Raw genomic sequence first — 16,190 nt, 5'->3', positions numbered from 1 at the left:
AGCATCGATGGTTGTTTCAGAGAATCTCTCGTCTTTAACTCAAAGTCCTGGAAAAGTCCTGGAAATGTCTTGGTAAAAATGTTTGTGACGCCTGAGTGTGGTTCTTCTTCTTCATGGTGTGGCCTGGTGTGCAGAGAGCTGCAGGAGGAGGTGGAGGAGCTGAGGAGGAGGAGACAGGAGGAGGAGCAGAGTCTGAGAGAGCTGCAGGAGGAGCTGAGGAGCAGAGAGCAGGAGCTCCAAAAACTCGGCACAAAGCTGCACTGGGCTTCAGACGGGTACGCGTAAAGTTTATTCAAGTTTGTATCAGAGACGGAGGTCAGAGATTCGGTTTCTCTGCAGCTCCGTTATGGCCTTTCAGGAATCTTCTCTTCCAAGAGTCACATTTTTGGAGGTCTGAGCATGCTCACAAACGCATGATTCTTGGTACTCTCATCCAGCCTGGAAAAAAATAGTATTTTGGTGGTTTCAGAAATGGGCGTGGCCAAATGGCTCCACAGCGCCTCATAACGTATAGCCCCAACGGCTGGTTTCAGCTACAATTACGAAATTCGGCACACGTATGTATCATGCCCAGACGCACAAAACAGCCTCTTGGACCCACCCCCCAAACCCATCCCCAGTTTCTCAGTTTTGAGATCAATAAAGTATATCTATCTATCTATCTATCTATCTATCTATTCTGAATTTTGGGCTGATTTTTGGCGATTTCGGGCCCCGTTCTTTTGCCATCTTGTCCTACAGGATTAATCCGATCAACTTGAGAATTGGTGCGTCCATTCTCAACCGTTTGGTGATGAAAAGTTATCACAGGTCTGATCAAAACTTTTACGGTTTTCCCGTTATGTGACGTACAATCTTGATGTCTCGCATACAACAGGAAATTGTTGTAACTTTGGTGTACATTGTCCAATCTGCCTGAAACTTCATATGTTTAATAAGAATCCCGCCCCGAACACATCTGTATAACAACATTCACTAGACATGATAGCGCCACCTACTAGCAACAGGAAGTAAGCCTTGAGAGACAATTATCATTGGATTTACATGATATTTACATGGTTGGTCAACAAATGATGTTGGTCAACACATTGGACGTGTTGTGACGTGGAATTTGTGTCTCCTCTGCTGCCACCTAGTCGCCGCTGGAAGTACTACACCATGTGAAATAGCTCACTCCAGGGTCCAAACGCTTTGCTTAATTATCCGACTTTCACAGAAATGAACGAGCGCATTAGCTGGAGTCCCACCAGAACCCGGACATACGTGGGGGTGCGAGGGCCCGTTCATCGCTGCTTGCAGCTTTAATTTAAATATAAAACAATAATTATATATAATTTAATTTAAATATAAAACACTCTTATGTTGCTTCATAAGAGCTGCTTTCAGGTCCTGGAGATTTGTTTTATCACGTGTGTGTGTGTGTGTGTGTGTGTGTGTGTGTGTGTGTGTGTGTGTAGGTTATCTGGCGTGCTGTCAGACCTTCAGGAGTCTCAGAAACGTCTGAACTTTCTCAACGTTCAGGTGAAACTCACAACTTCACCGTCGTTTCTAAAACATGAAATAAAAGTTTTGTATTTGTTCTTGTTCCAGCTGCACATCAAGGGACTGTTTGTTATTAACCCTTTAGAGACTGTTTGTCTCATTTTAGTCTCTTTTCTTCTTCCTGTTGTGATAACTGTGTGTGTGTTGATGCATGTGTCCTAAATGTAGTCCAGATTGTGTATTTGAGTGTAATCAGTGAATTTGCAGCTCAGCTCCTACAATAAGTCTAAAATACACTGTGGAAACTAAATAGTTACATTCAGACTGTTCAGGTCCAAAAATGCTCCATTGAAACCCATTCAAACTGACATTTTTGATCCCACAGCCATCAGAGCAGAAAAACAGGACTTGTATTATTTCTGGGTGTCATTCTGGGCTTTTGACTCTGAATTTGTCATTTTGACTATTTTCCACCTGATGAGGTCATTTTGACCATATTTGGCATATGGAGGAAATACATGCTATTTCCACTAGGTGACCTGTCACAGTCAATGTAGCTGCTGATCACTGACATATCCCAGACTGTCAGCAGCTACACTCACACACTGACATATCCCAGACTGTCAGCAGCTACACTCACACACTGACAGATCCCAGACTGTCAGCAGCTACACTCACACACTGACATATCCCAGACTGTCAGCAGCTACACTCACACACTGACAGATCCCAGACTGTCAGCAGCTACACTCACACACTGACGAGGAGGAGACTCAACATCGGTCATTATTTCATCTAAAAACATGGTGGCATCATGACACAAATCTGGCAGTTAAAGGGTTAAAATTCTGAAAATTAATAAATATTTGATATTTATGATTAGGAGTGATGTTGATCAAAATTATAAATGTAACAAAATAAGAAAATCATATTAATGTATAATATTTTTTAAAGCTTGATTCTGAAAAGCAGATTTTGTGTGCAGAGCGATACGAGTGTGTGTGATATTAAAGCGGGAACTAAGGGGTTAAATGAGTGTGTTCCTGGCTGCAGGTGGAGCAGCAGGAGCAGAGGCTGGCTCAGAGGAGCGAGGAGCATCAGACGGCTGTGAACAGAGTGCAGGAGGTCAGAGAAGAGGAGCGACGACTGCAGAGAGGAGTCCAGGTGAGCAGAGGAGACAAATACGACAGAAAATGAGCTCATAAACGCCGTCAGCAGCTCTGCAGCAGCGAGGAGCTCTCTGCTACGATTGTGTTTGTGTTTGTGCAGGAGCTGAGGAGTCAGCAGGAGGCGCTGCTGAGTCAGCAGAGCTCCACCGTCTCCGCTCTGAGAGACGACGAGCTGCGACTCATCACCGTGCAGTCTGAGCTCAACACACACAGAGCAGGTAACCACACACAGACACACACACACACACAATCTTAAAATCATCTGAAATCATAAAAATAAGATCAAATGTTGGTGATCGATGTGTTCAAGGACTGCCAGAAATTTGACAACCCAATGATAAACTTGTTTTTACACTGTTGGCTGTGACGGATAGGATTAATTCTGGTTATTCTCCAAGAACTGCAAAAATAAAACACAAAAGAAAAACAGAAATCAAACATTTTTTCTTTAAAACTTGCCCAAAATAAATACATAAAAAAGCCAATCTTTCCTTAAAAACTGCCAAAATCTTAAAAATAACAAAACAAAACTGTTAATAAAGGCCCATCTCTTTAAAAGAAAACATACATTTGAAGTCTTTTTTCTTTAAAAATTGTCAGTAAAATAAAAATACAGAAATCAGATTTTGAGATTTTCTCCACAAAAACATCCGTTTAGAAACACGAAACCGTGTTTGATCGTCTGATGCAGACGAAGAGTCTGCAGCCTCATCGTCACAGATTATGACTGTGTGTGTGTGTGTGTGTGTGTGTGTGTGTGTGTGTGTGTGTGTCCAGGTCTAAAACGCCTCCTTCAGGAGTTCCTCACAGAGCAGCAGGTGTTAGAGGAGGTGAAAACCAAACGCACCCACAACCTGCAGCAGCTCCACAAGAAGCAGCATCAGCTGGACAGACTGCAGGATGAGCTGGACACGACGAGGGACAAAGTGGACAAGACAAAGGACGAGCTGGACAGGACGAGGGACAAAGTGGACAAGACAAAGGACGAGCTGGAAAAGAAGCAGCAGGAGTTGAACAGGAAGCAGCAGGAGGTGGACAGGAAGCAGCAGGAGGTGAACAGGAAGCAGCAGGAGGTGGACAGGAAGCAGCAGGAGGTGGACAGGAAGCAGGACGAGCTGGCTGAGCTGCAGCAGGAAGTTGAGTCGCACAGAAAAGCGTCAGAGAATCTTCTGGAAAAGACCGAACAGCGACCTGAACTGCAGGTCGGTGAGAAATATTTCAATCACAAAAACGTATTTTTGTAACGGAGCGATAACGAGGCGGGTGAAAGAATCTCGTATTTGATCGAAAACAAAGCGGCGTGTGGCTGTAAGTCCGGAAATGGGATGAAGTTCGTCCTGATTCTCGATGATGTGAAGACGTACGAGCGAAAGAGGAAGTCAACGGCGGATTGTTTACGCGGCACACCGAGGGTTAACTTAGTCTGAAATATTTCCGTCTGGACAAACATTTTGGGTTTTTTATATTCTGTTTGTCATTTTGTTTTTTTTTTTTTGCTTTTATATTTGAATCTTCTTCTGCTCGAAGTTCCTGTTTTTATTCGTCCTCCATGTTCGGCGTTTTGCACCAAAACAGCGAATCAGATTCTGAGTAAGCGTGAGAGTTCGGCAATAAAACCCGATTCTGACTCTGATTAATTCTTGTCATGTTTGTGTTTTTTTTCCGGAACACTGGAAATAAGAAGAAAATCAGAACCTTTTCATTTTTTATTTCAGAAAGACAATAGCCAGAAACACAAAACAAAAAAGTCAGAATCCGGTTTACGGACACTTTTTTTTTTTTTTACGTGAAAGGAATTTCTTTTGGTGGATAACGCTAACAGAGTGAGAAAATGATTCATTGCAAAAATCAAAAAACAAATATAGAATAAAAAAAAAAAGATCAAAATATGACGGCTGCAACACAAGGTCGTGCAGTTGGCACTGTAAATAGGTCGGAGGTCACACGGAATCACACAGAGACACTGGTGATTTTAAATATCGACCAGCTGGAAAAGCGACGGTCATTTTATTTCAGGAGCATTCGCAGATGGAACCATGGAGGGGAGAAACGTTTGTTTGCTCTAAATCTTTTTATCGGTGACAAAAAAAAGACAAAAAAAAAATTTAGTGGCTCAAACCGCGAGTTTCCAAAGTGAGAAGACGCTGAGCTGAGTTTGAATAAAACTGATCATGATTTCTTTTTATTTTATCATCCTAGTAATTTCCTTGAGAACTAGTGGCTAGTTCTTTTGTCTCTTTCTGTTTTATGAGAAAGTCGCAATGTAAGAAAAAAATTACAGTTAAAAAATACTATCAAAATTCTAAATATATATTTTTTACAAGTACTTTTAGAGTTGTTTTTTATTTTTTAGTTTTCTTGTTTTTTAATCTAAATAAATTATCTAGAAGTGTGTTTTTGGCAGAAATATGGCAAAAGTTCTCAGTATGAAGTATAAAAAGCGTACAGAGTCCAGTCTCTTATTGTTTATTTATTTATTTTTCATTTAACCGAGTCACACAAGCCGACAAAACGAGCACACTGATGCAGCGATATGCCCGACCGTGTTTGCGTTCATGTTTGGTGTGCAGGAGCTGCAGGAGCTGCAGGAGGAGCTGAGCAGGAGGAGGGAGGAGAGGAGCAGCCTGCAGGAGCAGTGCAAACACCTGGAGGCCAGACGGAGACACGCTGACAGGTACGAACATCAGCGCACGTCTGTAGAGACCATCAGGACACTTCGTCTAGATGTCGATTTGCTGATGTTACACGTTTTTGTGTGTGTGTGTGTGTGTGTGTGTGTGTGTGTGTGTGTGTGTGTGTCAGGAGTCTGTCAGCGGTGGAGGAGGAGCTCCACAAACAGAGGGAGGAGCACCGCCAGGCTCAGCTTCTGACTCAGAAACTGATCCGAGAAACAGCAGCCAATCAGGAGCAGCTTCACGGTACGACGTCATCACTGACACAGAATATACTGGTATATATAGACTGACACAAGGGGTTAAAAAGTTACAGTATGCCAGTCACATTATAATATAATGTGGTCAAAAATCAGAAAAAGTAGTAGCGTGCTGTCAAAAACCATAAAAAACTAAACGAAGAAACCTGATGGAGTCCGTCGTCGAAAATGACCCAAAACGTCATAGTGTAGTGTGTCGTGAAAAATCTTAAATCGCCACTTCAGAAAGTTGTCAGTCAAATGAAGTCATATTGTCAAATGTCATCAGACATCATGAAAAACGTCGGTACAGTTGGTCTTTAAAAAGTTCACCTTTTATGACATTTTATGAATCTACATATTGTTTTACAAAGACCACGTCCTGTTTGTGTTTCAGAGAACGCAGAGCTGTTGTCTCTGCTCAGTGATCGCGTGGAGGAGAGGAAGAAATACCTGCAGACCCTGGAACAGGTGAGGCACGCACACACACACACACACACACACACTTCAGACACAGCATATCAGTACGATCCTCACTGACACAGAAACATGGAAACACAACTGACTGAAACGTTCCAGTACAAACATGTAAAATAACTTAAATAATATGTTATGTACACACGTCTGTCAGCACATAAATAACAAAACATCCTTCACACATTTTCAGGTCGGCTACATAACAAAAGCATCGTTAATCATTTCACGTGTAGTGAGTAACTTTAAGTATTAAGTCTGTAAAGTACACAACAAGGATGCCAGTTTTTAATCATCCGTATTGTTGCTAAAACAACACTTTTCACTGTTTTAGGCTCGGGTTGAATGCGATGTCTTCAGATTTCTTGTTGTTTTTTTTCTGACCAAAATGTTGATTTCAAAGAAATTGGTTCAGTATCATGAAAGACAGACGAGCATTTATTCACACTTCTGACGCTGGAACTAGAGAATTGTTGGCATATTTGCTCAGAAATGACTTATCAGTTTATGAAGTATCAAAGCTGTTACCTTCGGGTTGCGTGTAATCAGTCGATCCTGTCTCAGGTGGTGTGTGTCGGACAGCAGGAAGTCAGAGCTGCAGTGTGTCAGTTGGAGGACAGGGGGCGCCGCCTCACAGCGCAGCAGCAGCTCAGTCAGTCATCACTTATTCATGGTGCTGCAGATACTTTCCGATATTTTTTATTTCACACTCGCGTGTTTTAAAAGTAGATGTTTCTGTGTTCGAATCTGATCGATCAGAAGAGGAACTGTTGCAGAGAGAGAAACAGCTGATCCACAAGGAGGAGGGGCTTAACAAACAGGAGGAGGAGCTAAAAATCCAGGAGGAGGGGCTTGAACATCTGAAGGAGGAGTTAAAGATGGAAGAGGAGAGACTACGAAAGAAACATGAGAAGCTTAGTGAGAAAGAGGATGTACGTCTTAACATGCAAGAGTTGATCAATAAATCAATAATAAAATCTATATTTTATGTGAATGTAGCTGTATTGATTTTAATTGCTGTTTGATGTGTTTGTGTAGGAGGACAGCAGGGAGGGGACAGATGAGGAGGACGACTCTTTGTACCTGTGGACAGCTGGTCTGAGATCTGTCTTCAGTTCTCAGGTGTGTAAAGACACGAGGCAGACATGTCAACACTGACAACATGGTGGCATCTTGGCTCATTTTTGACGGCATATAAAACTACTTTCTGTCATCTTAGTCGGAAATTACATAGTATAGTATGTCAAAAAAAATTTAACATTTCTGAAAAATACAAAAGAAAACCACAAAGTATAGCATGTTGAGCATGTCATAGCATACATTGTCAAAAAAAACAGCCAAAAATATCCTAATATAGAATTGCCAAAAAAAAATGGAAACAACATAGTATAACTTGTTGAGACACAATGTAGTATAGCATGTTAGAAAACATCCAAAAACAGTAAAATTGTGCATGTCTAAAAAATGGCTGAAAAAAAGTAATTGTAGCTTGTAGAGTGGCGCCATAGCATACAATGTGGAAAAAAAGACCAAAAACCTCGTAAACCATGTCAAATTTTGAGTTTTTGCTATAGTCTGAGATTTTTGGTCATTTTTTTCGACTTGCCAAATATTTGTGTTTTTTGCTATTTTTGCAACTTTCTATGCTATGCCGTGTCTTGGCAGGTTATTTAAAGCTATCTCAAGCTGTTTTAAGCAATTTTTGGGACATGTCAAATTTTGACATTTTTACCTTACTATAGTCTTGGATTTTTGGTCATTTTTTCAACTTACCAAATAATTGTTTTTTTTTTGTTTTTTGCAATTTTCTTTACTATGGCGTGTCTTAGCGGGCTATTTAAAGCTATTTCCAGCTGTTTTGAGCAGATTTTGGGACATGTCAAATTCTGAAGTTTATTGCCTTATTTTTGTCTTGGATTTTTGGCCATTTTTTCAACTTGCCAAATAATTGTTTTTGGGGTTTTTTTTTTGCAACTTTCTTTACTATGGCGTGTCTTAGCGGGCTGTTTTGTCATGTCAAATTTTGACTTTTTGCCTTACTATAGTCTTGGATTTTTGGTCATTTTTTCGACTCACAAAATTATGGTATTTTTGGCTGTTTTTGCAACTTTCTATGCTATGGCGTGTCTTGGCAGGCTATTCTAAGCTATTTCCAGCTGTTTTCAGCAGATTTTTGGGACATGTCAAATTTCGACATTTTTGCCTTACTATAGTCTTGGGTTTTTTGTCATTTTTTTTGACTTACCAAATATTTGTGTTTTTGGCTATTTTTGCAACTTTCTATGCTATGGCGTATCTTGGCAGGTCATTTAAAGGTATTTCAAGTTGTTTTGAGCGGTTTTTGGGACATGTCGAATTTTGACATTTTTGCCTTACTATAGTCTTGGATTTTTGGTTATTTTTTCGACTTGCAAAATTATGGTGTTTTTGGCTGTTTTTGCAACTTTCTATGCTATGGCGTATCTTGGCAGGTCATTTAAAGGTATTTAAAGCTGTTTTCAGCAGTTTTTGGGACATGTCAAATTTTGACTTTTTGCCTTACTATAGTCTTGGATTTTTTGTCATTTTTTTGACTTGCAAAATTATGGTGTTTTATTGCTATTTTTGCAACTTTCTATGCTATGCCGTGTCTTGGCAGGTCATTTAAAGCTATTTCCAGCTGTTTTCAGCAGATTTTTGGGACATGTCAAATTTCGACATTTTTGCCTTACTATAGTCTTGGGTTTTTTGTCATTTTTTTGACTTACCAAATATTTGTGTCTTTGGCCGTTTTTGCAACTTTCTATGCTATGGCGTGTCTTGGCAGGTCATTTAAAGATATTTCAAGTTGTTTTGAGCAGTTTTTTGGACATGTCAAATTTTGAAATTTTTGCTTACTATAGTCTTGGATTTTTGGTCATTTTTTCGACTTTCCAAATCGTGTTGTTTTCGGCTGTTTTTGCAACTTTCTATGCTATGGCGTGTCTTTGCAGGGTATTCTTAGCTATTTCCAACTGTTTTAAGCAGTTTTTGAGACATGTCAAGTTTTGAGTTTTTGCCTTACTATAGTCTTGGATTTTTGGTCATTTTTTCGACTTTCCAAATTATGTTGTTTTTGGCTGTTTTTGCAACTTTCTATGCTATGGCGTATCTTGGTAGGTCATTTAAAGGTATTTCAAGCTGTTTTGAGCAGTTTTTGGGACATGTCAAATTTTAAGTTTTTGCCTTACTATAATCTTGGATTTTTGGTCATTTTTTCGACTTGCCGAATTATGTTGTTTTTGTCTAATTTTGCAACTTTCTATGCTATGGAGTGTCTTGGCAGGCGATCCTAAGCTGCTTCCAGCTGTTTTGAGCGCTGTCACGTTCCCTTTATAGCAATGGGACGATAACACGACAACCAGGAAAGACGAACCAGAGTACAAGTGGACCTTTAAGTGATTTATTTGTGTCTAAACAAAAGTTTCTTAAAATGTGAGAGAGGATGGGACAAGGTGGTTGTGTCAAAGAAATGAACTGAATACAACAACACTGGGCGTAACTTAACCACTACCACGGAAAACAAACTGGGGACATAAACCTAACTCCCGTCTCTTAACAGCTTTCATGAACAAACACAGGGGGGAGCAACAATCACTTAATCTAGTTAGTCTAACAGAGATTTCCTAAGTGTGTCAAAATGTTAAGGGTACGCCTAATGTTCACAACCTCTCATCACATACCTTTCACCAAATGCAACAACACAGTTAATGTCACAAAAGCACGCAACCAGCTCAGGCACAGAACAGAAAAGAAAAAAAGAGATAGAGATCGGCACTCTGCAGGAAATCCCTTTTGATAACCGTGTCGACAGATGATTGGTCAGGTCGGAGTGGAGGGAACCAATGAGCATCCCAACCCTCTTCACAGGTGGAAACACTCAGGTCATTTACACCTGAAAAAAAACACGAGGGAGGAGGGAGAAAACAGGAGAAAAACGCACACAATACTGTGCCACTGCCTAGCATGAAACAAGCAGTTTTTGGGACATGTCAAAATTTGACATTTTTGCCTTACTATAGTCTTGGATTTTTGGTCATTTTTTTGACTTGCAAAATCATGTTGTTTTCGGCTGTTTTTGCAACTTTCTATGCTATGGCGTGTCTTTGCAGGGTATTCTATGCTATTTCCAACTGTTTTGAGCAATTTTTGAGACATGTCAAATTTTGACTTTTTGCCTTACTATAGTCTTGGATTTTTTGTCATTTTGTCGACTTGCAAAATTATGGTGTTTTTTGCTATTTTTGCAACTTTCTGTGCTATGGCGTGTCTTTGCAGGGTATTCTATGCTATTTCAAGCTGTTTTCAGCACTTTTTGGGACATGTCAAATTTTGCGTTTTTGCCTTACTATAGCCTTGGACTTTTGGTCATTTTTTCGACTTGCAAAATATTTGTGTTTTTGGCTGTTTTTGCAACTTTCTATGCTATGGCGTGTCTTGGCAGGTCATTTAAAGGTATTTCAAGCTGTTTTGAGCACTTTTTGGGACATGTCGAATTTTGACATTTTTGCCTTACTATAGTCTTGGATTTTTTGTCATTTTTTCGACTTGCCAAATATTTGTGTTTTTGGCTGTTTTTGCAACTTTCTATGCTATGGCGTGTCTTTGCAGGGTATTCTATGCTATTTCAAGCTGTTTTCAGCACTTTTTGGGACATGTCGAATTTTGACATTTTTGCCTTACTATAGCCTTGGATTTTTTGTCATTTTTTCGACTTTCCAAATCATGCTGTTTTTGGCTATTTTTTCAACTTTCTATGCAATGGCGTGTCTTTGCAGGGTATTCTATGCTATTTCAAGCTGTTTTCAGCACTTTTTGGGACATGTCAAATTTTGACTTTTTGCCTTACTATAGCCTTGGATTTTTGGTCATTTTTTCGACTTTCCAAATTATGTTGTTTTTGGCTGTTTTTGCAACTTTCTATGCTATGGCGTATCTTGGTAGGTCATTTAAAGGTATTTCAAGCTGTTTTAAGCAGTTTTTGGGACATGTCAAATTTAAGTTTTTTCCCTTTTACTATAATCTTTGATTTTTGGTCATTTTTTCGACTCTGTCAATATAGTTGTTTTGTCTAATTTTGCGTAACTTTCTATGCTATGGAGTGTCTTGGCAGGCGATCCTAAGTTGCTTCCAGCTGTTTTGAGCGCTGTCATCCTGCTCCCTTTATAAAGCAATGGAACGATAACACGACAACCAGGAAAGATTTAACCAGAGTACAAGTGGACATTTAAGTGATTTATTTGTGTCTAAACAAAAGTTTCTTAAAATGTTAGAGAGGATGGGACAAGGTGGTTGTGTCAAAGAAATGAACTGAATACAACAACACTACGTGAACTTAACCACTACCACGGAAAACAAACTGGGGACATAAACCTAACTCCCGTCTCTTAACAGCTTTCATGAACAAACACAGGGGGGAGCAACAATCACTTAATCTAGTTAGTCTAACAGAGATTTCCTAAGTGTGTCAAAATGTTAAGGGTACGCCTAATGTTCACAACCTCTCATCACATACCTTTCACCAAATGCAACAACACAGTTAATGTCACAAAAGCACGCAACCAGCTCAGGCACAGAACAGAAAAGAAAAAAAGAGATAGAGATCGGCACTCTGCAGGAAATCCCTTTTGATAACCGTGTCGACAGATGATTGGTCAGGTCGGAGTGGAGGGAACCAATGAGCATCCCAACCCTCTTCACAGGTGGAAACACTCAGGTCATTTACACCTGAAAAAAAACACGAGGAGGAGGGAGAAAACAGGAGAAAAACGCACAATACTGTGCCACTGCCTAGCATGAAACAAGCAGTTTTTTGGACATGTCAAATTTGACATTTTTGCCTTTACTATAGTCTTGATTTTTGGTCATTTTTTGACTTGCAAAATCATGTTGTTTTCGGCTGTTTTTGGCAACCTTTCTATGCTATATGTGTCTTTGCAGGGTATTCTATGCTATTTCCAACTGTTTTGAGCAATTTTTGAGACATGTCAAATTTTGACTTTTTGCCTTACTATAGTCTTGGATTTTTTGTCATTTTTTCAACTTTCCAAATTATGTTGTTTTTGGCTATTTTTGCAACTTTCTATGCAATGGCGTATCTTGGCAGGTCATTTAAAGGTATTTCAAGCTTTTTTGAGCAGTTTTTGGGACATGTCGAATTTTGACATTTTTGCCTTACTATAGTCTTGGATTTTTTGTCATTTTGTCGACTTGCAAAATTATGGTGTTTTTTGCTATTTTTGCAACTTTCTGTGCTATGGCGTGTCTTTGCAGGGTATTCTATGCTATTTCAAGCTGTTTTCAACACTTTTTGGGACATGTCAAATTTTGCGTTTTTGCCTTACTATAGCCTTGGACTTTTGGTCATTTTTTCGACTTGCAAAAATATTTGTGCTTTTATTGTTTTTGCAACTTTCTATGCAATGGCTTATCTTGGCAGGTTATTTAAAGGTATTTAAAGCTGTTTTGAGCGGTTTTTGGGACATGTCGAATATTGACATTTTTGCCTTACTATAGTCTTTGATTTTTTGTCATTTTTTCAACTTTCCAAATGATGTTGTTTTTGGCTATTTTTGCAACTTTCTATGCTATGGCGTGTCTTTGCAGGATATTCTATGCTATTTCAAGCTGTTTTGAGCAATTTTTGGGACATGTCAAATTTGACTTTTTGCCTTACTATAGTCTTGGATTTTTTGTCATTTTTTCGACTTGCCAAATATTTGTGTTTTTGGCTGTTTTTGCAACTTTCTATGCTATGGCGTATCTTGGTAGGTCATTTAAAGGTATTTCAAGCTGTTTTGAGCAGTTTTTGGGACATGTCGAATTTTGACATTTTTGCCTTACTATAGCCTTGGATTTTTGGTCATTTTTGACTTTCCAAATTATGTTGTTTTGGCTGTTTTTGCAACTTCTATGCAATGGCGTGTCTTTGCAGGGTATTCTATATATTTCAAGCTGTTTTCAGCACTTTTTGGGACATGTCAAATTTTGCCTTTTTGCCTTACTATAGCCTTGGATTTTTGGTCATTTTTTCGACTTCTTCCAAATCATGCTGTTTTTTTGGCTATTTTTTTCAACTTTCTATGCAATGGCGTGTCTTGGCAGGGGTATTCTATGCTATTTTCAAGTTGTTTTGAGCAATTTTTGGGACATGTCGAATTTTTGACATTTTGCCTTTTACTATAGTCTTGATTTTGGTCATTTTTCGACTTTGCAAAATATTTGTGTTTTTGGCTGTTTTGCAACTTTCTATGCTATGGCGTGTCTTTGGCAGGGTATTCTATGCTATTTCGCTTTTTTGATAATTTTTGGGACATGTCAAATTTTGACATTTTGCTCTTTACTATAGTCTTGGATTTTTGGTCATTTTTTCGACTTCTTCCAAATCATGCTGTTTTTTGGCTATTTTTGCAACTTTCTATGCTATGGCGTGTCTTTGCAGGGTATTCTATGCTATTTCAAGCTGTTTTCAGCACTTTTGGGACATGTCAAATTTTGACTTTTGCCTTACTATAGTCTTGATTTTTGGTCATTTTTGACTTTTCCAAATCATGCTGTTTTTGGTTATTTTTTCAACTTTCTATGCAATGGCTTGTCTTTTGCAGGTTCTTTAGTTGTATTTAAAGCTGTTTTGAGCGGGTTTTGGGACATGTCGAATTTTGACATTTTGCCTTACTATAGCCTTGGATTTTTTTGTCATTTTTCGACTTTTCCAAATCATGCTGTTTTTGGCTATTTTGCAACTTTCTATGCTATGGCGTGTCTTTGCAGGGTATTCTATGCTATTTCAAGTTGTTTTCAGCACTTTTTGGGACATGTCAAATTTTGACTTTTTGCCTGACTATAGCCTTTGGATTTTTGGTCATTTTTTGACTTTCCAAATCATGACTTGTTTTTTTGGCTATTTTTACAACTTTCTATGCAATGATGTTGTCTTGGTAGGTTATTTAAAGGTATTTCAAGCTGTTTTTCAGCACTTTTTGGGAGACATGTCAAATTTTGACTTTTTGCCTTACTATAGTCTTGGATTTTTGGTCATTTTTTCGACTTTCCAAATCATGCTGTTTTGGCTATTTTTTCAACTTTCTATGCAATGGCGTGTCTTTGCAGGTTCTTTAAAGGTATTTCGCTGTTTTGAGCAGTTTTTGGGACATGCTCTAATTTTGACATTTTGCCTTACTATAGCCTTGGATTTTTGGTCATTTTTCGACTTTCCAAATCATGTTGTTTTTTGGCTGTTTTTGCAACTTTCTATGCAATGGCGTGTCTTTGGCAGGGTATTCTATGTTATTTCAAGCTGTTTTTGAGCAATTTTGGGATGCTGTCGAATTTTGACATTTTTGCCTTACTATAGTCTTGATTTTTGGTCATTTTTTTCGACTTGCAAAATATTTGTGTTTTTGGCTGTTTTGCAACTTTCTATGCTTGGGCGTGTCTTGGCAGGGTATTCTATGCTATTTCAAGCTTTTTTTGAGCAATTTTTGGGACATGTCAAATTTTGACATTTTGCCTTACTTTTTATAGTCTTGGATTTTGGTCATTTTTTCGACTTTCTTCCAAATCATGCTGTTTTTTGGCTATTTTTGCAACTTTCTATGCTATGGCGTTGTCTTTGCAGGGTATTCTATGCTATTTCGTTGTTTTCAGCACTTTTGGGATTATGTCAATTTTGACATTTTGCCTTACTATAGCCTTTGGATTTTTGGTCATTTTTTTCGACTTTTCCAAATCATGTTGTTTTTTGGCTGTTTTTTGCAACTTTCTATGCTATGATGTGTCTTGGTAGGTTATTTAAAGGTATTTCAAGCTTGTTTTCAGCACTTTTTTTGGGACATGTCGAATTTTGACTTTTGCCTTACTATAGCCTTGGATTTTGGTCATTTTTTCGACTTTCCAAATCATGTTGTTTTTTGGCTGTTTTTGCAACTTTCTATGCTATGACGTTATCTTTGCAGGGTATTCTATGCTATTTCAAGTTGTTTTGAGCAATTTTTGGGACATGTCGAATTTTGACTTTTTGCCTTACTATAGCCTTGGATTTTTGGTCATTTTTCGACTTTCCAAATCATGCTGTTTTTGGCTATTTTTTTCAACTTTCTATGCAATGGCGTGTCTTTGCAGGTTCTTTAAAGGTATTTCGTTGTTTTGAGCAGTTTTTGGGACATGTCGAATTTTGACATTTTGCCTTACTATAGCCTTTGGATTTTTGGTCATTTTTTCGACTTTTCCAAATCATGTTGTTTTTGGCTGTTTTTGCAACTTTCTATGCTATGACGTGTCTTTGCAGGGTATTCTATGCTATTTCAAGCTGTTTTGAGCAATTTTTGGGACATGTCGAATTTTGACTTTTTGCCTTACTATAGCGTTGGATTTTGGTCATTTTTCGACTTCCAAATCATGTTGTTTTTTTGGCTATTTTTCAACTTTCTATGCAATGGCGTGTCTTTGCAGGTTCTTTTTAAAGGTATTTCAAGCTGTTTTGATAGTTTTTGGGACATGTGAATTTTGACATTTTTGCCTTTACTATAGCCTTGGATTTTTGGTCATTTTTCGACTTTCCAAATTATGTTGTTTTTGGCTGTTTTTGCAACTTTCTATGCTATGGCTCTTTTGCAGGGTATTCTATGCTATTTCAAGCTGTTTTCAGCACTTTTTGGGACATGTCAAATTTTGACTTTTTGCCTTACTATAGTCTTGGATTTTTGGTCATTTTTTCGATTTTCCAAATCATGCTGTTTTTGGCTATTTTTTCAACTTTCTATGCAATGGCGTGTCTTGGCAGGTCATTTAAAGGTATTTCAAGCTGTTTTCAGCACTTTTTGGGACATGTCGAATTTTGACTTTTTGCCTTACTATAGCCTTGGATTTTTGGTCATTTTTTCGACTTTCCAAATCATGTTGTTTTTGGCTGTTTTGCAACTTTCTATGCAATGTGTGTCTTGGTAGGTTATTTAAAGGTATTTCAAGCTGTTTCAGCACTTTTTGGGACATGTCGAATTTTGACTTTTGCCTTACTATAGCCTTGGATTTTTGGTCATTTTTTTCGACTTTTCCAAATCATGTTGTTTTATTGTTTTGCAACTTTCTATGCTATGGCGTGTCTTTTGCAGGGTATTCTATGCTATTTCGTTGTTTTG

At 38.4% G+C, this 16,190-nt stretch overlaps 1 protein-coding gene across 9 annotated transcripts in view; it reads left to right on the top strand.

The window, feature by feature from the left end:
- cntrl (centriolin) overlaps positions 1-16,190 on the top strand; it is a 98,333-nt gene that overhangs the window by 44,164 nt on the left and 37,979 nt on the right. For 7 of the 9 annotated variants that reach the window (XM_088076098.1, XM_088076091.1, XM_088076095.1 and 4 more), the window contains 11 exons: positions 135-275; positions 1,458-1,521; positions 2,536-2,646; positions 2,752-2,869; positions 3,429-3,853; positions 5,222-5,325; positions 5,454-5,569; positions 5,960-6,033; positions 6,601-6,688; positions 6,796-6,968; positions 7,075-7,158. In XM_088076098.1, the coding sequence (XP_087932224.1) occupies positions 135-275; positions 1,458-1,521; positions 2,536-2,646; positions 2,752-2,869; positions 3,429-3,853; positions 5,222-5,325; positions 5,454-5,569; positions 5,960-6,033; positions 6,601-6,688; positions 6,796-6,968; positions 7,075-7,158 (1,498 nt within the window). Of the gene's footprint in view, positions 1-134; positions 276-1,457; positions 1,522-2,535; positions 2,647-2,751; positions 2,870-3,428; positions 3,854-5,221; positions 5,326-5,453; positions 5,570-5,959; positions 6,034-6,600; positions 6,689-6,795; positions 6,969-7,074; positions 7,159-16,190 lie in introns of those variants that run through there. The other 2 variants (XM_088076096.1, XM_088076097.1) reach the window with 2 other exon arrangements.

This window comes from Plectropomus leopardus, chromosome 4, assembly GCF_026936395.1.
Source record: "Plectropomus leopardus strain MGB_pleo_1.0 chromosome 4, ASM2693639v1, whole genome shotgun sequence".
NCBI classification, from domain to species: domain Eukaryota; kingdom Metazoa; phylum Chordata; class Actinopteri; order Perciformes; family Serranidae; genus Plectropomus; species Plectropomus leopardus.
This window is presented reverse-complemented; position numbering and strand designations above follow the sequence as displayed.